Source organism: Epinephelus fuscoguttatus, linkage group LG12 (assembly GCF_011397635.1).
Source record: "Epinephelus fuscoguttatus linkage group LG12, E.fuscoguttatus.final_Chr_v1".
Classification (NCBI taxonomy): Eukaryota; Metazoa; Chordata; class Actinopteri; order Perciformes; family Serranidae; genus Epinephelus; species Epinephelus fuscoguttatus.
The window spans coordinates 25,970,789-25,998,148 of NC_064763.1; the positions used below are offsets into that span (position 1 = coordinate 25,970,789).

General features: G+C 39.3%; 1 protein-coding gene across 1 annotated transcript in view; it reads right to left on the reverse strand.

Annotated features, from left to right (window-relative positions):
* Positions 1-233: 233 nt before the first annotated feature.
* The window catches only part of LOC125898947 (ryanodine receptor 1-like), a 50,142-nt gene continuing 23,015 nt past the window's right edge, over positions 234-27,360 (reverse strand). Inside the window, exons 69-106 of the mRNA XM_049593027.1 lie at positions 27,062-27,302; positions 26,820-26,907; positions 26,630-26,722; positions 25,464-25,478; positions 22,007-22,177; positions 21,796-21,855; positions 21,540-21,674; positions 21,175-21,287; positions 20,511-20,607; positions 20,306-20,415; positions 20,142-20,193; positions 19,952-20,044; positions 16,639-16,738; positions 16,461-16,540; positions 16,291-16,367; positions 16,095-16,168; positions 14,542-14,559; positions 12,960-13,040; positions 12,769-12,857; positions 12,264-12,392; positions 12,083-12,187; positions 8,284-8,365; positions 6,875-8,184; positions 6,338-6,420; positions 5,762-5,918; positions 5,562-5,648; positions 5,155-5,421; positions 4,848-4,978; positions 4,098-4,140; positions 3,881-4,014; positions 3,732-3,792; positions 3,139-3,285; positions 2,922-3,056; positions 2,667-2,823; positions 1,861-1,925; positions 1,682-1,782; positions 1,533-1,584; positions 234-1,393 (exon numbers count right to left, since the gene is read on the reverse strand). Of these exons, the coding sequence (XP_049448984.1) occupies positions 1,298-1,393; positions 1,533-1,584; positions 1,682-1,782; positions 1,861-1,925; positions 2,667-2,823; positions 2,922-3,056; positions 3,139-3,285; positions 3,732-3,792; positions 3,881-4,014; positions 4,098-4,140; positions 4,848-4,978; positions 5,155-5,421; positions 5,562-5,648; positions 5,762-5,918; positions 6,338-6,420; positions 6,875-8,184; positions 8,284-8,365; positions 12,083-12,187; positions 12,264-12,392; positions 12,769-12,857; positions 12,960-13,040; positions 14,542-14,559; positions 16,095-16,168; positions 16,291-16,367; positions 16,461-16,540; positions 16,639-16,738; positions 19,952-20,044; positions 20,142-20,193; positions 20,306-20,415; positions 20,511-20,607; positions 21,175-21,287; positions 21,540-21,674; positions 21,796-21,855; positions 22,007-22,177; positions 25,464-25,478; positions 26,630-26,722; positions 26,820-26,907; positions 27,062-27,302 (5,129 nt within the window). The 3' untranslated portion in view covers positions 234-1,297. The remainder of the gene's footprint in view (positions 1,394-1,532; positions 1,585-1,681; positions 1,783-1,860; positions 1,926-2,666; positions 2,824-2,921; positions 3,057-3,138; positions 3,286-3,731; positions 3,793-3,880; positions 4,015-4,097; positions 4,141-4,847; positions 4,979-5,154; positions 5,422-5,561; positions 5,649-5,761; positions 5,919-6,337; positions 6,421-6,874; positions 8,185-8,283; positions 8,366-12,082; positions 12,188-12,263; positions 12,393-12,768; positions 12,858-12,959; positions 13,041-14,541; positions 14,560-16,094; positions 16,169-16,290; positions 16,368-16,460; positions 16,541-16,638; positions 16,739-19,951; positions 20,045-20,141; positions 20,194-20,305; positions 20,416-20,510; positions 20,608-21,174; positions 21,288-21,539; positions 21,675-21,795; positions 21,856-22,006; positions 22,178-25,463; positions 25,479-26,629; positions 26,723-26,819; positions 26,908-27,061; positions 27,303-27,360) is intronic.

Sequence of the window (27,360 nt, forward strand, 5' to 3'; positions counted from 1 at the left end):
CGGTTCAGATCTCTTAAAAAGATGTCAGGGTTGTAAATGTGGAACTGTGGATAACCTTTAGTAAATTTGCAAAGGTATGACCTGACTATCTATGTAAATTAAAATACCTTTTGACCCCCCCTTATCATATAATTATGTATAATTTATTCACTGAATACTAACTGAATCCAAACTGTATATGCTGCAGATTAGGACATACATTTGAAGAATTCTCAGACTGGACACGGCTGTCTTTTGTCACATACACACATTATACATACAGCATGCTGATGAGCACAAGATCTAATGAATCTCACATTACACTCAAGTTTATTCTTACACAGAATTTATTCATCATTGCAGACTTAAAGTTATCTTGAAAAACAATAAATACAATCATTTAAAATCAAACATAAGCTACATTATCTGAGGAAAACTAAACAGAGAAATAAATATAAATATGCTAGAGTGAAACTGACAGTAATCACAAAGAAAATATATGGTGAATTTAAATTAAACTATTGATTACATGTAACAACAGAAAGGTGAGAGTGTTGAGCTAACTTTCAAGCTAACTATATTCTGTTACATATAGTTGATTCAGCTTCTCTTACTGCTAAGGCACTTTATCACATTCTCACATAACAGTGGCTTTATCTTCAACTTCTCAACAAACAACAAATTAAAACAAATCTATGGAAACCCATGATGTCCCTAAATTGATTAAAGTGAAAATCTTCATGCATTTTGATTACATGATTACACTTAAAAAAACTTTTGTGTGAATCACATTTGCATAGTAAAAACTCTCTCTCTTTACAGCCACCTCAGGGACACCAGAGTTACCAAAGTTTGAAGTAATGTTTGTGCTGTTAATTCAAATTCATGAAAATTATTTTGCAGTTTTCATGTCAAAATCGATTTGTTGTGACTTTTGTCAGGAATGATGAACACAAGCAGCACTTCAATAACCTCTATAAACACATTCTGCGTGTGTTAAGAGACTGGAGGCGATGAGACAAGAATTTTAGAGGTGTTCTTGTTTGTAGTTTGAGTAGTACTGACCAATTATGTTTAAACAGCAGGTAAACAGTCCCAATCCATGTGTAGAGGCAAAGTGCACTGGCTAAAATCTCGGAACCCATCAGTTATGTCTAGCTTTATATACTGTATATCTGTTCATAGAAATGAGCTGAAATGACCGAAGACGAAAGAGGAAGTCTTGACTTAGATATCATCAGACCAACAGCCAATGGGTTCCAAGACTGGTGCTTCAATTATTATATTTTTCCCTCTGTAAGTGTGAAGTACTTGTTAGCTAGGAAAGTTGATCCTCATATTGCTTTCTGAAACAGTCTCCTGCAGGGTAGAAGTCCCAGCAACGCTCCTGGTACATCTTCCACACATATGACTCCTAAAACAGAGGAAGTAAAAACAACAAGTCAAATGAGGACATGTGTCGAGGAAGAGAGCAGACTGTGTTATCAGCCAGGAGGAATTCTCATAAAACAAAACACCAATTAAAGCACTGTAATAAAACAGTTCAGACTGACCTGCCCCGTGTGCTCCGTCTCATCTTTGTTGATGAGGTACATTAGGAAGAACCTGAAACAAACTCACGTGTTAATGTTTTCTCATTGGTACATTTCGACACATGTGAACAGTACATGCACACACGGAAACACAGAGGAGGTACACTCACATGTAATTGGCCAGGTTGTGTTCATCTAAAGTGTGGGTCTCGAAGCCATGTGGCGTTGTATCAAAGTAGTCACTTCCGATGCCACATATGAAGCATTTTGTCTGCAAAAAAATCAGGGATGAAGATTAAAGCCATGTCATGCATACATTAGGTGAAAGGATCAACTGACAGTATCATACCTCCATGTCTTCCTTGACTTGCTCTTGTTGATCTCTGAGTTCTCCAAAGGCATCAATGATCAGACCTACAGAATTTGTACATTGACATGATGATTAGAGGTGTTTTTAAAAATCTGCCAAGTGCCAAATATACCTTTAAAATCCCTCATGTATACCTACAGTTTCAAGTGAGTCTCTAAAAGCTTCTCACATTGTTCCTTTTTCCTTGCTTGTACGTTACCTCTAACCCAATGACCCCCTTAACAACTTGCATTAAAATGTGTCTGGTACCAAGATACTATTTAACCAGATTACATTTACACCGGGTATCATGTGTCTCCAGTGTCCATATTAAGAGCCGATTGAGATTTGATCACTCTGTCCAGCTCTAACAACGGAAAGTCGCTTTTCTCATTATCCACATTTGCTTAGCAATGGCTTCATAAAGGCCTACGCTGCAATAGAACAGCCACGTTTTGCTTGTATACTTTCACTGGATCAAACTGAAAGCTGCCACTTGGTCCCATCTTGACTCCCTCCATGGTATGAAACACTCACGTGTGATTATGCGTTCTTGCCCATAGAGTTGTATATGTGGATTGAAAATACAATTGCATTTACTCTAGTGCTGAGTGTGGTCACAATGTGTCCCTGACAACCTCTGGAGGTGGTTTGGCGGATCAGATCACAATCCGTTTTGGGTGCATTTTCACCTCATGTGGTCAAGCACTATCCAATTGCATTCCAATCACCCAAAACACATTTTAATGCAAGGTATAAAGGGGGTCAGTGACATGACATTTGAAAAGTGTCGGCATTGTCTTTACCCTGAATAATGGCCAGCAAAATGACAATGACGAAGAAGAAGAAAGTTATGTCAAAGACCACTCGATAAAGCTCGTATTCATCTCCAGCAGGATCCTCTATCTCATCTCCAATGCCTCCACCAGCACGCACACCCACGTACATGTGGAACAGGTAACACTGTAGAGAGAAGCAAATACACATCATTTGGGAAGTGGAAGTGGTGCAGACACGAATGCATCAAAGTTCCTTTTTTTTTAACATCAACAGTGACTTACAGTCATCATGTCGTCACATTTCATATCTGGTTCATCTTCGTCCTCACTCTTGTTGTAAAACTTGCGGAAGAAATTGAAGGCAACTACGGTGTAAAGGTACACCACCACAGCCAGCAAGCCCACTGTCATCATGAGCTGGCAGAGACAAGAGGGGAACGGAGTTAGTACATTTAAACTGAAGCAAAATGAATACGTCTGAGTCTTTTCCTGAACTTGCCTGTTTGCCATTGTGTGTGACTGAGGACAGGATGGTGCGCAGAGTCTTGACACCCATGGCAATATCCAGCAAGTGGCAGGCGAAGAAGAAGTTGTTGTAATGCCCAAGCAAAGACATTATTGTGTACCAGCAGAGATACAGGAAGGTCTACAAAGCGATAACAAGACAGGGTATTTCAGAGGTAAAGTTGTGTTCACACATAGTATAATATAGTGCGGTATATTGATGGATGGGATGGATGGGTTACTGAATGGGCCTACTGGACACTGGCCCTGAGGCCATAGTGTTAGGGCCCCACCTGGCTTTCTCCTGCATAATGTTAGTCAAATTAACAACTACCGACCAGTTAGAGACTCGAAATGACAACAAAATTATGCAAATAAATTGCAAAGAGACACAAAATAACTACAGAAAGGGGCAATACAACCACAAAGAGGCACAAAACAACTACATAGAAATGCAAAACCACCACAAAGTCTGTGTGTCTTGCTCCTACAGGAGAGGTAATGGGGCGTTTTGCATATCTGTGCCGGGCCCATTGTAACAGAATCCACCCATGAGTATACTGTACATGCTAATGTGGGTTTGCTTACACCGTCTGTAAACACAACGCCAAATTTCCAGATCTGGTACTTGAGGTCAATGGAGGTCAGCCTAAAACGATACAATATCGGGTGATAAACATTCTAAATAATTAGTTATTTGAGGAACAATATTTAATCTTTGCTGGTTGTATACTTACCACGCAAACACAGAGTTATCTGGTTCCTCTTGTTTTTTCTCATGTTGTTGACTCACATCAAGGGAGGCTAAATCAACACCCAGGAGCTCAGCAATTCTTTCTCTGCCATAAATGTCTCCGTACTTATCCAAAACCTGGACACAGACATTGGATTACACAATGCATAACAGGCTCTACGGAGCCCATTTTAAAACCACCAAAATCAAACACAATTTACCTTTCGTTTGACAAATTTATCCCAGTAGTTGTTCGGGAAAGAGCTGTAGGTGAAAAAGGGACATTATTTATTGATTAAATTAACGGAACAGTGTGTTTGATTTAGGGGGATTGATGGCATCTGGCAGTAAGAATTGCAAAATTTCACCAGCTGAAACTTCTCTAGGTTAGGAGGTCTCCTCCTCTCAGTGATTTAAACTGGTAAAAACACGGAATAAAGCAGTTTCATGTTACAAATCAGTGTGTCTCCAACGCTGTTTGGCAGGTCGATGATGGTCTGCTCGACTACTGCACGCTAATGTGTGCTCACCCTTTATCTCTGATAACTTAGGATCCAGACGTTCAGGAGGTTTTTATTGGGAGCCAAATTATCTGCAGGGGTCTCTTCCTTTCAAAAACATGGACCCAGTATTTTTTTATTAAAAAAACAGGCACTGCCACCTACGGTGGCTGACACGAATACATGGATGGCCCTATCTAGAGCCAGTGTTTGGCTTGTCTGTTCTGGGCTACTGTAGTAAGCTGGCAGTGCAACATGGGGATGTCCGTGGAAGAGAAAGAAAACACAATTCTGATTTTCAGGTGATTATACATCAAAGACAACATACTTATTATATTACATTACATTCTGGCAATATATCCCCCTAAATCCTACACACTGAACCTGGACCTTTTTTCTTGCGTGCCTACTTAATGTTGACACTATAAAGAATCATCTGACTGGAGACAAATAATTTCTTTATCTACATACGGTGTATTCAGGACCAGTCGGTCCCACTGGCCCTTAATGTCATCATCCTCAGGCTGCTCAGTGATGTAGAGGCCGTCAAACTCCAGCTTTCTTGCAAGTTCTTTCTCCCTTTTAAAGATCACCAGTGGAATCTGACAAGAACAATTGCAAATCGTACTTAACTGTGGTGTGCACCTATTCATTTCTAGTATGAAGCAAGAACATGGTTCATAGTGCGACACCTCAAGATTTAGTTTTTCAGCATCCGTCTATATTTTTTAATATGAGGCTAAACAGTCAACAGTGTTTTACTGTGTGCCCCTCATACCTTAAGGCAGTTGTAGCCAATGATACAGATGAATGAGATGACTGTGTGCAGGATGGCAAGGAAGGACAGTGTGGGCTGCATGTAGCCAGTGCTCTCCTCTAAATAGTAATAAACTGGGACGTCTTCATCGTCCTCATCTCCTTCATTCATTCCAGATCCCTCAGACTCCTCCCCTGAGCCTTCAAAGAACCCAGAGCCTTCAAACAGCCCACTTCCCTCCATCCCGGATCCCTCCATCTCCTCACCCTCGGGTGGGGTGTCAGACACCTAAACAGAACAGAATAATGAAGAGACAAGACAGCTTGGTACAGTAGAACAACGCATAGCTCACAGTCTATCAAACAGTACCTGTATTACTGAGTTATCAAGTACAACATAATAATTCAAATACAATATTATCTTTTTACCTTGTAGAACAGCAGAATGAAGTTCAGGGCAAATGCGAGGAACAGAGCCAAAAACCGTAGGTTGTAGAAGTTTCTGGAGAGGTAGTTCTACAAAGGAGAAGTGAATATTTTTCAGCTGATTAGTGAGTTGGTAAGTGCAGAGTGACTCTGAAATTATGCCGGCTAAGTAATTTTGAAACAAATGCTAGCAAACGCGTCACCATAAATTTATTTCGTTGGGTTTCCAGCTCAGTCCAGATTTGGAAACCTTCCTTTTTGTGCTTCTTTTCTTTTTTGGTTGAAGATTTCTTCGGCTCTTCTGGCCGTTCTTCTGCCTTGCTCTGGGATTCTTTCTCTGCTTTCTCTCCATTTTCAACACTGATAACCAAACACAGCGAGGTTATTGTTTTGTTTCTGTATTTCATCAACATCAAAATCCAATCATGATATACTGAGGCTGTCATTGCTGCAGATGTGCAATCCTTTGAATTTGCCATCTGTCTGCTTGTGTCTCTCCGCTCCATGTCGGCTATAAAAAAAGCCCAGTTCTATCCTGTATAGTACACCACCAGTGTACTGTACACTGCATACCGATAGTAATGCTGATGGTGTAGTATTTTGGGAGTTAGCACAAGAAATTGCTGCATGGAAATAATCAGAGAATGAAAACTGCATCTGAAATTCATTTGAGTAAAATATTTATATATACAATATATAGTCTTCTTGGCTAAAAAGTCTAGCCTGTTATCTCAAACCACAACAGAGAGAAGATACACAGAGCAACTCAAGGCTCTTACTCAGCCTTTTCAGGTTCTGGAGGAGGTTCCTCTGCAGGAACAGATTCAGAAGGTTTCTGGCTGGCATCAGCCTCTTCTGGTGCCTGTAACAAAACAAAAACATTGCACAGTAGCCACCAAGACTATAGCTAAAGGGACAGTTCACCCTCAAATCATAAATACATATTTTTCTCTTGTCTGTAGTGCTTTTTATCAATGTAGATTATTTCAGTGTGAGTTGCAGAGTGTTCGATATGCCTGCCTTTTCTTGAATATAACTGAACTAGATGGCACTCGACTCTTATGTGGTTACCTAAGACAATGTATGGACCTTGGTGTGAGCAGTTTCATGTGGGAACTACTTTCTTTCTACAGGACTACACCCACCAACATGCAACACTCAGCAACTCACACCAAAACAATCTAAACTGAAAAATAGTACTGCAGGCAAGAGGAAAAGTATGTATACTTGATTTTGGGGTGAGCTGCCCCTTTAAAACTGGTTCACTAACCACCCAGTGAAATATTTTTAATTCACCCAAGGTGCATAAAACGTACCATTTTTCTCTTTGTTATGGGAGTTCCCTCAGGAGTTGGAGGTTCAACAGGTGATTCTACACCCATGTCTCCAAGTCCACCTGGAGCATCAATACCTGGTATCCTCCCACCCTCTTTTTCCTGGGTATCCTCCTCTTCCTCCTCTCCACTCCCAGTCTCGCCGGTGTCCGTTACACCTCCAGTGTCTTGTTCTTCCCCTGTCCTTGGCTCCCCTGGTCCATCACCATGCACATCATCCTGCGTGGGATCTGGCATGCTTGCGAGAATCTCAGTCACAGTGATATTCTTTGCTCCCTCCACTAAGCCACCTCCAAACAATGTCTGCCAGATGATCATAAAGAAGCCTTTGCACACATTGTAAATTAAGTGTAGTATACTCATTAGGATGGTCCAGAAAAAGGTGGACAAGGCCACCACAATCTCCTTCAACGTCATCTTTCTCACTCTGCGATACTGTCTGCGAAGGTTACGGAAGGTGAAAATGCTGAAGAAGCTTAGCGTGCTGTTTATGAAATCTGCAAAGGCAGAGCTTGATTCAGGCGGCCTTTCGTCTCCGTTATTCTCCTCATCACCAGCTGCTCCTTGTCCTCCCTCACCTCCACTTTCTTCCTCTTCATCATCTTCTTCCCCCTTTCCCTCCTCCTCCTGCTCTGAAATCTGTGAGGCTATATTCATCTCAAAGATGGTGTCCTCACAGAAGTTGACGAACATTTCCATCTTCTCTGATTCACCGCCCTCATTGACGACATCAAAGATAAACTGTCGTTTCGATTCTCTGACCTGGGGCATCTCCCACTGTCTGCGGTTCACTTCACTGATTTCAAAGTAGATGCGCTCAATCTTTCTGCTGGCGCCCATTATTTCAATGCGACCTAAGAAGGGGCGGAAGTAGTTCAGCACACTCTCTGCTTGTTCTAGGAAGTTCTGTAGCCTAACGTCATGCGGGACGTGCTCAGACAGGTTGGTGAGCAGCACTGCGATATTGAATCCGATGTCCTTGGCAGGTTCCTGAAAGCGATTGGCGAACTCCTCATAGTGGATCATGTCATTCTCATCTGCTTCTGAGCAGGACAGAAGAAACTGGATCTCAGAGGGGGTATACTGTTTCTGACTGTCCATGGCCTTCTGGAAGTCTTTCTTGGAGATCAGCCCTCGAGGGTCTGTGACGTAATCACGGAAAGCATCCGAAGCCACGATGTCTTTCAGTTTGAGGAACATGTCAAAGAACTTGAGGATCATCTCCACGTTGCTGGAGGACTCCACCAACATGTCTACCATCTGGCGGGCAATTGTACCATTTACCACGTTTCCTGAATAATACAGAGTGAAATTCAGAGCTCTGAAAAGGACAAACCGAAGAAATGAAAACTGATAAAAACTAAACGACAGATAATTTAAATATATTTTACCCTCTAATAGTGAGAGCAACATAACAACCATGTCTTTCTGTAAGTCAAGAAGCTCCTTCAGCAGACCAATCTGGCTCGAGTCCTGTGACCATAAAAAGATGTACAAGATCTTACAGTAATGACAACAGAGTTAAGATTGTCTCCAAAAATTAGCAGTTTACATGGATTTATAGAGATGCAATAGTCATTGGTGAAGTGTAAAACACAAGTCAAAAGTGTCAACAGTTATCACACAAAATTATTTTAACATGTAGAAACCCAAATACAGTTACAGTATGAGGTGTACATTCTGTACACTCACATTCACAACAAAGAGAGTGCTGCAAAAAGGAGTTAAATAACCAAACCCTCATGCTGAGAGAGAATTTGTAAAAATGGTTTAGGAAAACTCAAAGGATGAATGAGATGATTGTGTGCAGGGTGTCAAGGAAGGACAATGTGGGCTGCATGTAGCAACTTCAGACTATAAACTAACCAATTGCCTCCAGCTTTACATAAAATCTCAAATCAGTGTATTTGTAAATTATTTAATCAACTATTCCTCTCTGAATAGTGATTAAATATTCATGACAGTAAGCATTTGATTCAACAACAGCCGAAGCTTTCGTGACACAGAATGAAAATCTTAGCATCTCACAAGAACAAAGTGGATATAGTTCTCGGAAATAAAGACCACAATACTTTGTGACGCCACTGGCCCGATCTTATTCCCTTCATGTGGTTTCTGCTTAGACATCCATTGCCTTATCCTTAGATGCCATGGATTGCTATGAATCATATCAGAATTTCAGCTGAATTCCATAAAACACATGTTCAAATGTACTGCATGCAGTATATACTATAACAATATACACAACAAATATAAACCAACGTCATGTCGATGCTTAAATAGTGTTATAACCAACGCCACCAGAAGCCACAAAGCAACACAACACAAATAAAAAGCATATTCCTTCAGGTTAATTTTTAGTAAATAAAAACGGCAACAGAATCATAACCCCTGTTAAATGTGTGCACACAAAATGGAAGTCACATTAAAATGTATAATCCAACACCAAATAATCTCGTATTAAAATATACACTCCAACAGTGGAGGTTAAACGTCAGTCCCTCTCTCAGGAAGTTTTGTAGTCACCTGCTTCTTTGTCATCAATAATGATTTGGCAACAACAATGTTTGTTAATTACAATATTGTAGGTTTTAAAATTCCCAGTGCTATACATCATACTGTAAGTGCTTAATGAGGCAAAAAAGCTTTGTAGTAAAGTGAGTATTGCTGTGTCTGGAAATTTAAATTCAGTATGTTGTGGTCTGTTGTAGTACAATGTGGATAAGCTGGTGCACCTCAAGATTTTACTCAAGTACTGAGAAACAGATGCACTAATGTGACAATAATGAACTTTCACTTTCTCCTAGGATCTGTTTGTGTGTGTTTCCTTGAGTGCTTATTCCTCTTTGAATTCTTGAGTTGAAATCTGTACTAGAATTTAGAGTAATTTGGTGTGCATTTATACAGTAATGTTTAACTGCTGAGTGAGGAATGTTTGGTTCTCACGTTACAATCTTGTTCATATTTCTGTATGATTTATGAGACATAAGTGGATGTTTACCTGCTTTTTTAAAAATGCTAAACTTCTATATTATACTCCTTCAATAAAACGCCGTAGGGTTGCTGTGAAACTGGGCCTACTTAGGGCAACAAAACCATTTGTCTTGGGTATGGCAGAAAAGATACCTGCACACCAGCGCAACTGGGCTGGACAGCCACAGAAAGGTCCACATGCTGAAATCAATGCAAAAAATAGTCAGTTTATTTATGACAAATAAAAAGAATGGTGTTCAAAAAGAAGGGTGTTCAAAGTGCAAACTATAATAAAAAGTAAATAAAAACAGCAGCAAATGTTTCAGTCCTTGACACTCATGATAGTCAAGTTTTGCTTTGATAGTTTTGTGGCTGTCCAGTCCAGTTGCACTGGTGCACGGGTATCTTCTCTGCCATCCATACTCCTTAAATAGCCATGGCTAAAGGGTATAGAAGTAATCGAATGTTAAATTGAAATATATATATATATATATATATATATATATATATATATATATAAACATCCAAAATGTACTTTAAAAGGTCATACATGTCATTTTAGATAACATATTTAAAAACAGGTGGATATAAAACAACCTGATAAAGGAATCCAACAAACTAGTAAACACAATATCACATCAATAGATAAATAAAATGGATACATACTTTACCCTGCATTGACCATGTGGAAGACAATTTAAATAATAATAATACATTATTCAGTTGTCAAACAATTAAGCACATTACATTTTCAAATGCTCGTGTATCACAAATGCTTTCTTTCGTTTGACAGTAAAACCATGTTTAGGCTGGGACAGTTTTACACACCAAATAATACATCACATCTTTTACTGTACTATGATTAGAGTTTGCTTTTTGGAATTACACATTTAAAATATATCCTGTTCATGGATTTACTGTAGTTTTTCAAATACGATGACTGCAAGACAGAGCATCTGATACTTGTGAGAATATGAGGTCAAGGACAGCGCACGGGAAAGTAATTCTGTGTTAGTCATGATATGCGTTAGGGAGTATGCAGAGCTGGGAACTTGAGATACGGCTCAGCTCTTAACTTGAATGTACGATCAAGGGGTTATGCATGCAGAACATTGTGCTCATAATTAAGTTGTGCCATTAGCCTCAGTCATCCACAGAGGATGACTGCACTGTATGAGGTGGAAAAGCCATGGGATTTCCCTGAAAGTATTTTGACCTTTTATTTGTAGCAATAAAGTTGCACCATGTTGTCTGATATCAGCGTGGTTCTACATTCCCAGGCAGGCTGGTTTGTTACACAGTCCAATGACCTTTAAGTGACAGAGTTGTTGATGTGTATTACATTGAATGCATACAAAAGGATACAAAAATGACTTTTTGACTTTGACGTCACAGATGGAAAAACACAGTTGTTACTAATAACATTAACAATGTACTGCTCAAGTGTCCCAGTTAGCCGTGACAGTGTGTCAGTGAGCCAACATGCACGTTACCAGAGCCCTGAAACCAAAGCAGCTAAACAGAATTCAGCCATCAGCCACTTTATTATTTACACCTGTGATTTTTCTGCTGTGCCATCCATTCAGAGTGAATAGGAATGTGAAGAACCACTTTAAAACCAGCTCATAGTGGACATACAAATAAATGGTCAAAATACTTACTGACTCAAGAAATGTATTATCCAGACTTATTGTATGCAGCGTATACCGGCCACTTATTAAACAAAAGTTTACAAGCATATTTACTTTTAGGCCTATGACCACATAGCTTTATCATGCACATGTAAGAAGCCACTGTATGGTTTATACTGTTACATGTACATGTCCGCAGAAAGACATTCTTGAGGGCTTGGCAATGATGGGGTTATTTAGTGAACATCCACTAACATAATGCACAATAAATGTTGCCCTTATTTGACAGAGAGCCAAAATGAAAGAGAGAACAGCATCAATGCACAACTTGGGTGACACTTGACTCTAAAAAGCTTTATGCTGTCACAGCTACCATCAATTTCTGTCATGATCCTTGAAAATAAAATGTCATGTGATGAAGGCTGTGTAACAGATTTAATCTGTCAGTACTGATCATATAGGTGTAGATCTGATGTCAAAAGAAGTTGCAGAAAGGCAACAGTGAGTTTGTGTTTCCCTCTATTTTATGTTTGCAGAAAATATTGTTAATTTGTAAAGTATAATTAACTGAACTGTACGTGCGTACCTGTGCCAGCTTCATCATCATGTGGGCAAAGACATGAAGGAACCCAACTATAGCATCCCACAGCCTGCTGTGGGCCAGGGACTGCTGGTTGCCTGTGCATGGACCCTGAAGAGAGAGCCTGTGTGTTACACACATAATAAACACCCAGCCAGTGTAAATGCCTGATTTGTTCATATTTTACCTGAATGTATTCAGTTAGGCTGTTGAAAATCTGTTTTGCCACTGTCATGGCTTTGGAGAAATTCTTTTTGCCTGGCTCATCGATGACGTCCTTGCCAGAGTAATACCAGTAGAAATCACTGATAGACTCCTTGATTGGAGAAAAAAAGAGAATTAAGAAGAGTGTTTCCTTGCCATAAAAATATTTTAAACAAGATGTTTTTATCGTGGTAAAAGGTCTATCCCTTTTTAATCAATTAAAAACACTATAAGTACTTACAGTTTCCCGATCATGTGATCACATGTGTTTCTTGGTCATCTGAGCTACCAAATAAAAAGCCTTTGGGAACTACAAAACGACTTAAGAATTCATAATTGATGGCAAAGTTGGATGTTTACCTCCAACTAACCAGCTGCACATTCTGTTACACGTGTAGCTTTAGTGACAATGTAATCCTCAACCTTTCAAACTTTCATTTTCATCCTTTATTAACTGCAACATCTTTAGGCTAAATTAAAGGTTGCACCTGAAGTCGGAGGAGGTAATCTACGGTACAGATGATGATGTTGATGGTAGTTGTGCTGCCTGTCTGTGTCCTCAAGTAGTTCTGGAAATCTGCAGCAACGTAGAGATTATTTTGAAAGATAGTAAACTTTCACAGTGTTTGCTTTAATCAAATCAATAATAATTCTCATTCATAACGTGAGCTAATCTCACCGTTATTGTGACCCTCACAAAGCAGCTGCAAGAAACGGAAGAGGTCACAGGTGAACTCATCATCTGCCATTACTTTCTCATCTAAAAAAAGAAATGAACAAATGTGTTAAATAACATCCCAAATCAGGTTGAGACTAGACTAAATACAATGGTAAAAACATATTACTGTTTATTACTCAAACAGTTTGCCTGAGTATAAACAGTGTAGGGATAATAAATAGATATTCATTTCTCCACTTACCATCTCCTCATAATGGATTTCAGTAACAGACATAGCAAAGCCCCCTCTGACCGAGTTTTGCTTCTGTTTTTTTTTTTTATATATAATCCATTTAAGAACGAGTCACACTTAATTACATATATAATATTAATAGAACAAATACAAATACTGAACAATGGTCTGACAATGGTCTGACATACAATCAAATGTCAAAACATAGATACAAGAGTAGGCATCGGCATTGCATGCATGAAGTTAATGTAAAAACAAGTTGCAGTGAAAACTTCACACAGAAACATATCAGACGCAGTCACATGAACATGTATAACATATACAGACAATAATAATGCATTGTCATACAAACAGAAAAACAGCATTACAGTTAAAACATTGCAGCCTTCAGGGGTGAACTGGTGCATCTGGAGTTTTACCACTGGACTGATTCATTAACCTGTACATTACTTTACATTCTTATTATGCATAAAGAATGTAAAAAATATGTACTGAGATGAGAAATATCAGGGTTTTTTAGGTATGTATCATCCCATGTATAAAACCACTGCACCATTTTGACATAAGGGTTGTATAGTGTACCTGCCTGTTTAAATCCCAGTCCACCACTGGCTGTAATGTACACAGACAGACAGACAGACGCAGAATCATGTAGCACACACTGAATTTGTTCTGACATCTAATACAGACTTAGATGTCAGAGAGGTTGGGGCATTGTCCATCAAAATATTGAAGGGAATCCAGTGCCTGATACAGAAGTTCATCAGAGAAAGGGACTGTGCATATTTCAGTTATATCAAATGACAGTTTGAGGAGAGTTGAGCTAACGACATCTAACAGACTTGCTTTTAAATTTGAGAGTAGGTATACTCGAATCTACCAGAACACCTTTTCAATTTTTGTGTTTAAATTGTTTTACAAATGATATTCTGATAGATGTGTGTGCCAAGTCTTTTCAAAACTTGACACACATTTGTTATTAAGATGGACTGCAGTCGCAGCAGTGTTTGTAGCTATGTTTACAGATAAAAACAGCCTCTCTATAAATGATGTGACTGAAAAATGTGGAAGGAGTTGGGAAATAAGTTTGATCACTATTCATAATATAATATGTTTCATGAAGATTTCACCCAGTATTTTATTTTATGAGCATAAGATTCCATTCATTCCCTTTTGAAATGAACAAGAGATGTGAGGAAGGACACACGCTATGAACATGAAAGATGGACAGAGGCATCCAATCCTCTCTTGGTTGAATTTCAGCGTTAGAAGAAGTAGTGATGGAGTGAGAGGGACAGAGGAGAGAGAAATAAGAGGACAGGGAGGCAGATGGACAGAAACATGATTTACCCCGATCTAGGTTCAACTCTGAGGACCATGAAAGGAGGGACAAGGGAGAGGTGGCAGTGATCGTGGGGAAGGGAGAGAGGATCAGTGTGTTGACAACAGTAGAGGACTAAGAGATGAGGAGGGGGAGATTAACAACATTCCATGGCAAATTCATTCAGGTAGAAATTTCAAATGAACCTCCAGAATTAGATGACAAAAAGTTGGTAAAACAATAGGTGACTCCCAATCAACAGACAAGCTACTACTAGACATACTAAAAACTAATTCAAGTTATCTAACCCTTTAACAGTTATTAACCAAGTGTTAATACTTCATGTTAGGAGACTAATCATCCAATAAATTCAAATTGGATAGTAAATGTCGCAGATGTAAAACATTTAAAGGCAGATTAAATAATAGAATGTCTGTTTATCAATCAATGTATTATCTTGATTGATTAATTTATTTTCTGTGTTAATGGTGATGAGGCAAACACCTTATTTACACTAACTTGACCAGACATTTCTTGATTCTTGATGATTCAGATTGACCATTCTGACTCATTATACTGTAAAATGTGATACTGGATAGAGCAGAATTGTCTGTGCCACCATTATCGCTTCAAAATGTGAATGATGTTGCTTAAAAAATATAAAATCCCCTTCGTTTTTGGCACCGGTTGCCACTAATCTATGCACAGAATAAACCTATTTGGGTTTTGTTGGTTAAGTCAAGTGAGGCCGTCCAGATCTTTTGTATATGTGGAGCCTATTTTTCAACTATTATCATGGATTGATTAGGTTCATTTTGTCTTCTTTTTAAAATTGTTCAATATTTTCTTACCTTTATTTTCTTCTGTCTGAAGACAAGAAAATATTGATCATGATTTTGATTTTTACTTTGTTTATTTTGGCCTACTTGCTGCAGTTGCCAATCTTACATCATAAAAATGTGCAGCAAAATGCTAACAAGTTATCAAACTAAGTTATAACATCTGCATAGATTGTTTTTGGATCATCTGTATAGATGATAAAGGGTCGGGCTATGATGTTAAATGCAGTCCATGTAGGCCGAGCAAAGTGCTGCTGTCATTACTTCTGCTGCTGGGCTGAAAGTCGCCGTACAATAAATAATGGCATCATTTGGTGCTCACTTAGTTTGGAGTCGTTAATTGTCTCTGCAAATAATTTCCATAGACACTCTGGATCTACTTTGAATGTAATTACTTTGTTTTGTGGTCTAACAGTGTACACAGTGTTCAGAAAAAATGTGTGCCAGCGACACTTGTGTCCCATTGCTGTTGATTGTGTAATGACATGGGTGTGTTTAACATTGCAATCTGTGCCTTCAAAATGATGCAGATAATCATTTACATGATAATATTTAACAATGGCTGGACCTGCTGTATCTTAGGCCCATAGGCGTTTTTTTCCCCTGTTAAAGATTTTTTGGGGGGAGTTTTTCCTTATAAATTTATTTATAAGGAAAATATATTTATTTATTTATAAATAAAACTGATTGATTGAAAAATTTAATTGAATAGGTGATGTAGATTAAAGAGTGTGGGGACTTACTAGTGCCCTCCTCTGACACCATGCCGAGCCCTTCGGCCTTGTTCTGCCTCTCGAAGGCATTTAGATCCAGGACACTGCAGAGATCACAAACCCATTATCAGATGTGTACTCTCCAAAACTTTTAAAATAATGTACATTTTGGAAGTCACTTTACTATTCAAAAGTTGAAAATTGCGTCAATTAATTGAAAACTGACCAGCATGTCTGCATCAGTGCCTGGACACTCAAAAAGAAGCCTACATCCTTCTTATCCTTCAAGTACTCCAGCATTTTCTGATAAAAAGAAAAGAGGGGGTAATCCATAAAAGGTGCTTATTCAAAGGTAACTTCAAATTCAAAGTGACAAAATGTTTACAGAGAACATACCCTCTGAACCTCGCTGTTTCCACCGTTAAGGATAGAAATACCCAGTTTGAGGGTTGTAGTCACCATTGGGCCAGTTTCACCTACATGAAAAAAACGTCATTGGTTACAATAAACTGCATCGCAGTGCAGGCATGTTTGCAGGCAGAAAGTGTATCCTGAACATGGGCAGCGTGACCACCTTTGCAGGCGCTGATCATTTGCAGGACCATCTCGGCAGCACCACGATTATGAAGTCTGGATTGTTGGTACAGGAGCCTTTGTTTCTCCATTTCTTTTTCCTGTGGTGGACACGAACATTATGAGCATTTTGTGCTGCTGTTATATTTCACACAGAGAATTTAAATAGATAGAGTGGACTCTCTTAGGTCAGATATTTGATGAAGTATTCAGTGGCAGTCTTAAATAAAAAAACACCAGGATTGGGTTGCACCAGCTATAAAACCATTACTAAGTTTGAACGCCAAGTCGTTCCTAAGTTCTAAGTCACAACTAGTTTAAAAACTTAGGTTTTCATTACTTAAGAAATGTCTTAACTAGAGGCGCAAAAGATACACTTTTTGTTAATGATATCTTTGTTTTATTTATGTCTGCACACATGGAGAATGAACTTTAAAGTTAGTGGTATTCATACAGTTTTGAATGAGAGGGAAATATCTGATTATGCCAATCCAACTGATGTTGTTTGCTCCTTTAGTCAAAAGTAAGTCAAATATTACTGGCACATTGTTTCATACTGAGGCAGAGATTTACATTATTATGAAACAACATTTATAAAGTTTCAGGTTACATAGATATGGCAACTGTTTTACCTGTTTTACTCCTTACTGTTAGTTTGTTACATCCGGCAGTTACTGGTAAAGGATATTTACTAACTACTAATATTTGAGCAAGGACTAGTTTGTGTGACATAAGCAGTACATGTAAGGGTCCTCTAACTGACTTCCTAACCACTTGCCCTCAAATCAGAGGTGACTCTGTGAAGCAGAATCTGATGGTGTCCAATTCATTGCATTACACTCAACAAAATGTTGAAACTGTTGTTGAGAATCTCATCTTTGTGTATCCAGTACACAGCAGGGGCAAGCACTGATGCAACCAGCTTCAGGTGTTTAAATGTAAGAGTTGTCCATTCTATCCATTCATAATCTAACCATCAGTCTAATCATTTAATTCACATTCACTCTTCATTCACTGGAGTCCCTAACTGTTCACTTAAACATGGTCTAATCACCTTACCTTTTCTTATCTCAATGGTCCATGAACGTAGCATTACACATTTATACATGAAGTGATCTTTAAAGAGAAAGTATCTACTCTGTGAATTAAGTAATATATTCAAAGTCAGGTCATGAGTTTTCCCTTTGTTTTATATCAAAATATTCTGACACTTACTGTTTACCTTCTTTTCTCCTCCATGTACAGTAATACAGTCTTTTTACAAGAATTTGCATTATGTTTACAGTCAGTTTACAGTACCTGTCTGACCCTCGCACACATTCAGTCACCACACTTTATTAGTCATGGAGTTGTTACTCTACTTCTTCACGTTTGCCGACTGGAGCAAGCGTTAGACTACAGGAAAACAGCCCCATTGGCTCAGCATTTTAGCCGTATAGTTTACCAAAGTGTGTTTATTGCAGCAGCCCTGCAAATAAGACACTTTGTGCAAAAGTTGTAATCTCTCTGTATCGGAGATATTTTCATTTGGCATTTCATAGTAGTGTGCCTCTGCTTAAAGAAATGGTTTGAAATATGCAAATTTTAAAAAACATACAAACCATTCTGGCTCCAAATGTTTGTTTTTTTTTTATCTCTACTTGCGCTAATGCACAGTTCTTAGTATTGAGTAGTATTGAGCCAACTGGGAATGAAATGCCACTTCTAGGAAGGAAATGGCAATCAAATAAATATCTCTGAATTCAGAAGACAAACTGACATTCCTCTGTTCAGCCACATCACAAATCAACTTGTAGCATCCCACATTTTAAACCCCTAACACCCCCCCTCCCTTACCCTCCCTCCCTTCCCACATCCAACCCCCCTCCCACCCACCCACGTATGCCTAGCCATGCTCTACCCACTATGTGTCGTGCAGTTGGACCTCAAACTGCAGTCCCTAACTGTCTAAGGAAACCTGACTATGAACTATGCACTGCATCATATATGTGACTTTTAAAACTACAAGTATGTGTATGAATGTATAACTTTTAACTCTGCATGTACTACACTGGCTTTCACTGTAGTCTGTCAGTATGCTATGTGAGTGGGGGAAGGGAACATTGATCAGTAGCATTCAGTTAATAAAGACGGGTGTTATGAAGGTAAGTGGGATTACATGGAGTGATGGGGAAAGAGACAGAGAGAAAGACAAATGGGGACAGCTATATAAACTGGGAGGAATGACATCACTAGTTGATGAGTTTGTGTTAAATCACACTCAATCATTTTCAGTAGAGATCTGAATTTGAATGGCCTTTGATAACACAGCCAAGATCATCTACAGCCTTTTTGTACAATCTTTTAGCGTGTCTAACTCCCCAGTTTGATATAAGCCCTCACACGTTTTGAAGGCATTTTTTAAATTTATATATTTTAGTAGTTTAAAGCAACAATACATGTTGACAAAGCACAACTGTCAAACAAACAAAAAGCTTTTTTAAACAGTTCAGCTCCAATTGCTTTTAACAGTGAAGTCAGAACTATATGTCTCAATGAGTACAGTGTCTGGGACTCATAAACTCGTCACAAGGAATGTAGTAAAGGCCGGCGCAGTGGCAACTGGTGTTTCCTTTCAAAGTAAACCATAAAGTATAGAAAGCCCCACCAGTCCACTCTAATTCTATAAGCAGTACAGAGTAAAACTAGAAGAAAGGACAGTGTGGTAGGCTGTGTGGTATAACAGGAAACATTTTCAGCCACATTTTTCTAAGGCATTACTTGATTTTCATAACTTTATGCAAAGTGATTTACATTGTCCATCAAGCTGAGTTGATACCTTAATTTTAAGGAAATAATTATTAGTGATGATTATTAGTTTTATTATCTTTATTAACATTGTTGATGTTAAATTATATTAATTTAATCTAATAAGACCCAATCCAGATTCAAGGCGCATTGACTAATAAGTCTAAAACAGTAAAGAGTACATTTAAATACTTACAGTGCATGTTAGAATTGGAGTACAATAAGTTTTGTCCCAAATTATGGTTTTATTATGGTGGGATTTGAGAAGATTATGGCACACAAACAGTAGTAAAAAACATCTGGATTGGAGCTTTGAGTTTCTAAATCAAGCAACTCACAATGAATGGAGCAGAACATACCAACAGGAGAGACAGAGGACAGACAGAACAGACGGAGGTAATGAGACAAAACACAGAAAGAGAAAGAGATGTGCTTGTGAAGTAATGCTCTGATGATGACGTCACTCAATGCGTTGAGAGCTACCGCTCCACTGTGTTCCTGGTCCCCAGCCCCTGGCCGCCCATTACCAGTTCTGACTGTCGCACCTCAAAGGACATCTCATCCTCAGCTTTTTCCACCCCTTCATCTCCCCCTTCTTCTTCCTCACCAATATGGCAACTCTAAATAAATGGAGAAGAAAAGAAAGAAATATAAGTGTTTCAAAGTATATTACGCACAAACCTCAACGATTGGTCAGCAAACCTTTCAAATACTTACCTTTGCCATAATATCTGCATATGCCATATACAGATGATCTGTATCAAGTTTACTGAAATAGAGACAACAGAAGACAATCAGATAACAAGGAATAACATGCCACCCTGTGTTTATACCACATTCCTGCATTTCAGTGTTGTTGTATCAGCGAGGACCTCTCTAACCTCTTTTCTGTTAGAGCGGTACGACTGAAATGCAGAATAAGCTGGTGGAGGGGATCCGGCTTTGTTTCTCTTTCTTCCTCTTCATCTCCTTCCTCCTGCTCCATTGCTTTCTGGGATGTAAAAGCAGATGAAGGGTGAGTTATGGCACAGAAAACAAAAAAAAAAAACAATTCAAGATTAAAAACAGATGTCAGATGACACTCACAGATAAGTCATCTATCATCCTGTCTTCAAATGAATAACCCTCAGAGTGAAGCCAGTTGCGTTTGTATCCCTCGAGGAACATGTTTGACGCTCTGTGCCTGCAATGCAAAAAACAAAACACAACTAGAGTTACCACCTAACGTTGGTATGCCTCCGCGAACCAGTCAAGTTGCAGTTACAATGTACATCCATGTCTATGAAAGCATGGATGCTTCACACTCATCTCCTCCTCCTAGTCTTAGGTGCCCAAGATTAGTGTCACCGATTCAGTATCTGACCAAATGTCTCCCCTTCTGTGCCTGAGTTATAATGTTGAATAATGGCGAGAAAAGTGCAGAACATTATGATGTCACAGTGAAGCTGACCTTTGACCTTTTGCATATAAAATACCATGACTTAATTTTATCCTATTAGACATTTGAGTGAAGTTTTGTCATAATAAGTGTATAAAATCTTGAGTTATGGCCAATCACGTTTTGTGAGGTCACAGTTACTTTGACCTCTGAGTCCAAGTAGACAAATTTTTGAGAATTTCCCTCACGAGAATTGGACAGACGGACATACACACAGACGGACAGACTGACGGACAACCTGAAAACGTTATACCTTATTGTGTTTTGACACCCAAATCAGTGCATGTCAGTTGAGTCAGTGTGGATCCTCACCTTGGAATGTTGTATAGCGGTGTCATCCTAAAGCAAGCGACCACAGCCCTGCGTCTCTGCTTGGACAACAGTTTGTGCCACACCATCTTTTTGGATTTGAATGGGTGCTCCGTCTGTACCAAAGAAGGTTATAACAGTGTGGCCAAAAACTTTTCTATGATAACGTTTTATGGACAGCAGAAAAAGCCTAAAGTCATCATTTTTAGTTTTTTAACTGATTTCCCATATCAGTCAAATATTTTAAAAATCATATTTTTTCAGAGCTATTTCCATCTCTGTCAGAGGTTCTTTCTCATGCTCCATGCTGAAAAGACAGTGTGTGTCTACAACAGTTAGTACAGGTATGACTGAGAATGGCAACTCACCACTTCAAGGTGGTAGAGGACAGCAGAAACCTCCTGTACTCTCTTGACAACTTTCACTGGAGCGTCAGCATCTTCAGCCTTCCCTGCCATCTCCTTATAGAGGGCCATCTGCCAGCGCATGGATGGGTTGTCCACCTTTGCACAACACAGGAATACACAGCTGTCTGATGTGTATTGTGATTGATTATCTATTAGCACAAGTCTAATTCCTGGAAGAAAATACCACGCTCCAGGACTAACGGTCCAGGAATTATACCTTGCCCTGAAGATGAAGGTTGTTCTGCAGGAACTCTCTTACTTCTTCATCAGTGTCCCTCTGTAAAGTAAAAAGGTTTAGTACCTACTGTTCCCCTAAGAATGGTTATTGGTTAATGGTTAATGGTTTTTAATCACAGTATTTAACATGATAGAAATCAGACAACAGATGTTTACCAGTATCAAGTTCATTCAAAGTCAGAAAAAAATACCAAAGAGTATCGGATCTTGGCCAAGTTGATGAGCTCCTGGTCGGCAGGAGAGCACATGTTGAGGCCTATGGGGAGCATCTTTTTCAAGGCAGCCACAATAAGTGAAGTCTGCACAGAGTAACGATCTCCACGTCTTTTCTTCTTGGTGCGTTCAGTGTCTGAGCCTCCACCCTGAGAAAAGGGACAATAACCAAAAAGCATTCACAGTATCTCATAAAATGCCAGAGGTATGACACGACAGTTACCACTGCTTTGTATCGAACACATTGCAGCCTTGATTCAATGCCAGGCATCACTTTCATGGATATAAGACCTCATTTGTAATTAACTATTTTAACCATAATGCTAGGAATGACTGCAACACCATGACAGCAAAAATGAAACTGACATTATGGACAATATATGCTACTGTACTGTATGCTACTGACTGAGCACTTCTACAGTGCTGCAAACTGTTCATTGTGCTATTATGCAAACAGTCAATCTCTCCATTTAGAAATACCCAGCTACATTCACTGGGGAATTTACTGTCGACAATGTGTAAAGAAAACGTATTTCCTGTTATTCCCGGAATATAAAAATCATTGTTTCTCTGAGCTCAGACTGGTAAGTAGAGGGTATAGTGAAAATGTGTGGGCAAAGTGGGGATATAGCTGGCTCGGGGAAAGGGAAGCTGAAAGGAATGGGTCTTTAAAAAAAAGTAAACCAGTGAAATTGCATTTACAAAACATGCAACAGAAAACAGATTTCATTCAAGTGACAACCCATCCAGCATTCCATGAACAGGATAAATAGCTACAACAAACCCATATGCTTTCCTCTAACTGTGGATTTAATGTAACAACAGCAGCCCTTGGTGATTAATTAAAATATTAGATGAAGTTACAAAACAAAATTCGTGATATTAGAGTTAGAACTATTATTAGCAAGCTGTTAGAATCACACACCTACTGTAAAACAAACTGTCTATGGGATATGTCCCTGTGCTCGCCTCCTGAACTCCTTTTCAGTTTCTGTGAGAGTTCAGTTCTTCTGTTAACTGCTCTTTCTGGAGTCCTCCAAGATGTGTACATGTATGTCATATAATATATAAATGCATTTTGGAATATGTTTAGTCTATTAAATGCATGCTCTAGGGTAGGTCACATGGTATTTCTATTTGTGCCATAGAAATGTAGCGAACAGACTCACACAGTAACAGCCACCTCACAGAAAAATTTAGGGTGCACAGTTACTGGACTAATTTAGAGACTCAAATGAGTAAATCTAACTTGGGGATTTGGCGACTGTATTAATAAGTGATATTGAAACTAGTCGTTACCACTGAGATATTACACATATTGCTGCTAAAAAAGTACTAGATGCTCCTAATATGGTCCACTGAGCTTCACAAAATTCCAGTTATTATGGGGTTGTTTACAGTGGCTTATGTATAAGCCCTTAGCTTGCCTTGTAAAAATAATAGACTTAATAATAGACTAGATTTTACAGGTAGCTCCTCAGACACATACATAAAAGCTATGGTTTTATAAAAATAATTTTTTGTCATATTTGTTAAAACTGTATCTATATTGACACAGCAGTACATGAGATATAATCTGTGAAAAAAAAAAATCATATTTCTGTGTTTCTCACGGTATTACTGTATATGAACCAAAACAACCACTCAGAGCCCAGGAGTGTCTAATGCAGCTGTCAATCATTACTCATGAACTAAACTAGACAGCGCTGATCAAATATGAATCAAGATTCTGTTACTGCATCGCCTATTTGCTTCAGCATTCAGCATTCAAGATGAGAAATAGACAACGCAGTAGCAGAATCTTATGTCCTATTTGATTAGTGCTGCCTTGTCTGACAATTTAACTGCAGCTCACGAGCAGTGATTGACATGATTGACAGCTGTGTTAGTGACACCTCGGCTCTGACTGGTTGCTTTTGGTGAGCCGCAATAGATTCTAGTGAATGCCATTAGAGGCAGAAGAAGGGACATGATTTTGTTTTACAGATTATCTGTATTATGCAATACTTTGTGGATGTAGTGACAGTTTCAGCACTTACAACAAAAAGTTACCAACTATAGTTTTAAGGCTGAAATGAAAAAGCAAACAGAAGAGGCCTTCTTTTCATTTTAGGTGGGCTATCATTCAGAATTGTACAATTAAGTTAATCCTGGAGGCCCTAGACTCCCCATCCAAGATAAATAAAAAACACTTATCAGTGCCAAGTGTACTAACTCCATGTGTCAGCCACTGCTTCTGCTTCAATTCAGAGCCAGATGCAGGTGTGTTATGGAAGACTAGTTCAGAGGAAAAAGAGTGCAAAGCATTTTGGGGAATAATATCAACAATAAGAGTGAATTAATGTATTGGTTAGGTTCATGGTCATTTTGAGCACATTCTAAAAAAGGGAACCCAACAAAATGTTTTAAGAAAACTGCTTCAGTGATGTTAAGTATCGAGTCATGTGTTAGTGTGGATACTAGGGAGTGTAAAGGAAACTACACCATGATGTGCCATGGCATTTCCAGGGAGGAGAGAAGAAAGAGCACAGAGAAGACTAACATCATCCCCTAGTGGCAAAAAGCTGCATTACAAAAACTACAGATCAACCATCCTCCAACGTAAAGAAACAAAAGACATACTAGAAGACTCCACCTCAACTACGATCAGAAAAGAGCAAACTCAGTGACAGGATGATGGCACTGTGCTCTCACTGCCAGCTCGGGCTCAGTGTAGAGCCCAGTGCCATGAGCCCAACTCTACAGCTGAGTACTTTCATCAAGCGCCTCCAGACTCCCCCCCTCACACACTGGCAGGACTGGGGATGGCCCGCAGATGGGGACTTCCCATATGTCCAGTGATCCTGTATGAGAATGATGTGTGTTTCTTGCTAGTGTATAATCATTACTGTTTTTTCCTATGTGTAATTTTGCACTAATTAAAGTCTGTGAAAACATTAAATCAGTTTTGTGTAAGACATGAAATGATCTAATCAAAGACTGTTTGTCGGTACACAAGTGCAAAAACTCACACACTGGGATACAGCAATACTAATGGCAGTGTAAGTGGATCCAAATTCCATCTGTTGCTCCTTTGAAGAGACTTCTGGCTGGGATGTTCACATTCTATTAATATGTAGTTAACTGTTTGCAGTATTTATAGCAATGACAGATTCTCAACTGAGTTTTGTTCCACTCTTAATAGACTGCTAAGTATTTATGGCCAAGCCATTACAGCTGCAAGGACAAAAAAAGCATTTGTCACTGCCACTGAGTAAGTTGTCTCGGGTCATGTCTCTCTAAATGGAATTTGCGTGTCTCTATGTGTGTCTTTGTGGATGTACTAGAGAGTGTGTGGATCAGATGTGCCAGTGTGCTGGAGAGGTTGATGAAAAGCTCCCCCAAAGTGAGGTGCCATGCGGTCAGCACAGCGGTCGTGCAGGAACAAAGTCTAACCTCTGAGTCCCCGCCCTGGAAACCCAGCCGCAACCCAAAAGAAGAGGACAAGGGACAGCCAAAGAGAGAATATTGTTAACACAGCTGCTATCGTTCTAAAATCAATCCTCCAAAAGTTACAGAAAGCTTTGCTATGTATAACCAAGCCCAATGAGCAAGAATATTAAGGTACTGTACATATAAATAATCAGACACTACCAGGAAATTAGGCACTGAAATCCTGTACCTGGTAAAGAAGGTGCATAAATGCCTTTCTGTTTTAGATTGTTTGTTGGGTTGTAATCTGTGACACTGTATTTTGAATTTCCTACAGCCATAGTAAGAGTAATATATAGACTAATAAATGACCATCTATAACTGGCTGAAAATGGTTGGTAAAGTAACAAAATCTTCAAATCACGATAAAAAATGAGGGCACAAAGAAAGAAACACTTAGACCTTGTTTACACCTGGTATAGCATGCATCTTGGGTGACTGGATCACAACTGGACAGCTCTAAGTACAGGTGTGAATGCACCAAATGCGTCCTGCATGCATGCATCTTGAGGTCCTTAATGGCCACATTCTTTCAGCAGTGTGTATGCTAATGTGTCTCGGGCCACAGTGAGGGACCGCCTATTCAGCTGTTGTCCTGAATAGCTGAAGCAGTGCTGAAGGACCGCACTCTTCCTGACAAACTGTCAGTTCAATGTCTGCCATTGTTTGTACAAGCTAACATAGAAGACGCTATTACACAGAAGGTCACACCAACATCAGAACTTCTCGACTCTGATGTTAAACCCATCAGAAGCTGTAAGGTAATAGCTGTTACTGTGAGTGTGCAGACTTTCAGTGAGTGAGTGTACAGCAGAACAAAACTCCCACCATTTAAAAACAACAACTTGTTTGGCATCTGCAATGGGAAATTATGTGCGTGTTTATCTGCATATAGAGCAGGGAAGGGAGACTGAGTCACAAGTGGTCACTCAAGACTCACGTGGAGACGCATTCCAGTGCCAGGTGTGAATAGACAGACTTGCAGCTGTCCACTCGTGATGGATCACCCAAGATGCATTTTAATACCAGGTGTGCACAGGCTCATACAGTTGTTTCACAATACGCCCGATTCGAGATCTGACACTATACCAGCCTCACTGCAGCACTGGCTCTGCCTCTCAACAACCCACCTTGCTCATTTTGCTCTTGCTGTCAGCAGTGAGGAATGACATGTTATTGATCTCATTCATCACCACAAAGTTCTGCTCTTCTCGTTTGAAGTTCTACAACACACAGAGAGAGAGAGAAACAGGAAACACACAGTGAAGGATGCCAGGTGCAATAAATGACTCCAATTAAAGGCCAAATGAACATACTCACATGAGATTTGGACCAGAAAATAAAAACCTCTCCAACCATTCGGAAGAGCTCTTCTGCATCTGGGTCTGGGCATGTCAGCCATCTTGCCCTGTAGCAGAACAAATTACTTTGAGGCTACCCAAAGTCAGTTTTGCTGAGTGACAATATATGGAAAGTTAAGTGCATTATGTTATAATTCTGGCCACATCAGGCAGGATCCACTGTTCAAATGCTTTAATATGTTGGACTTAATTTAATTGTACCTGTTGTTGTCCACATAGCGAATAAGTAGAGGGTAGAGGGCATACAAGTCTCTGCAGAGGACAGCAAACTCATCACGTATGGTGCCGTCTTCCTCATCCCCCTCCGATTTTCCCTCCATCCGCAAATGGTCCTCTTCAGCCACCACCTTTGACGTGCGTTTCTTCAATTTCTCCATTGTTGGAATGAAATGAGACTTGAGCATTTCTGGCTTTGCCCTGCTGACAATGGGCTGTGAAAACACTAACAGAGAAAACAAATAGTGTCACCTCACTTGTACAGAAACTCACTTAGTTGCACA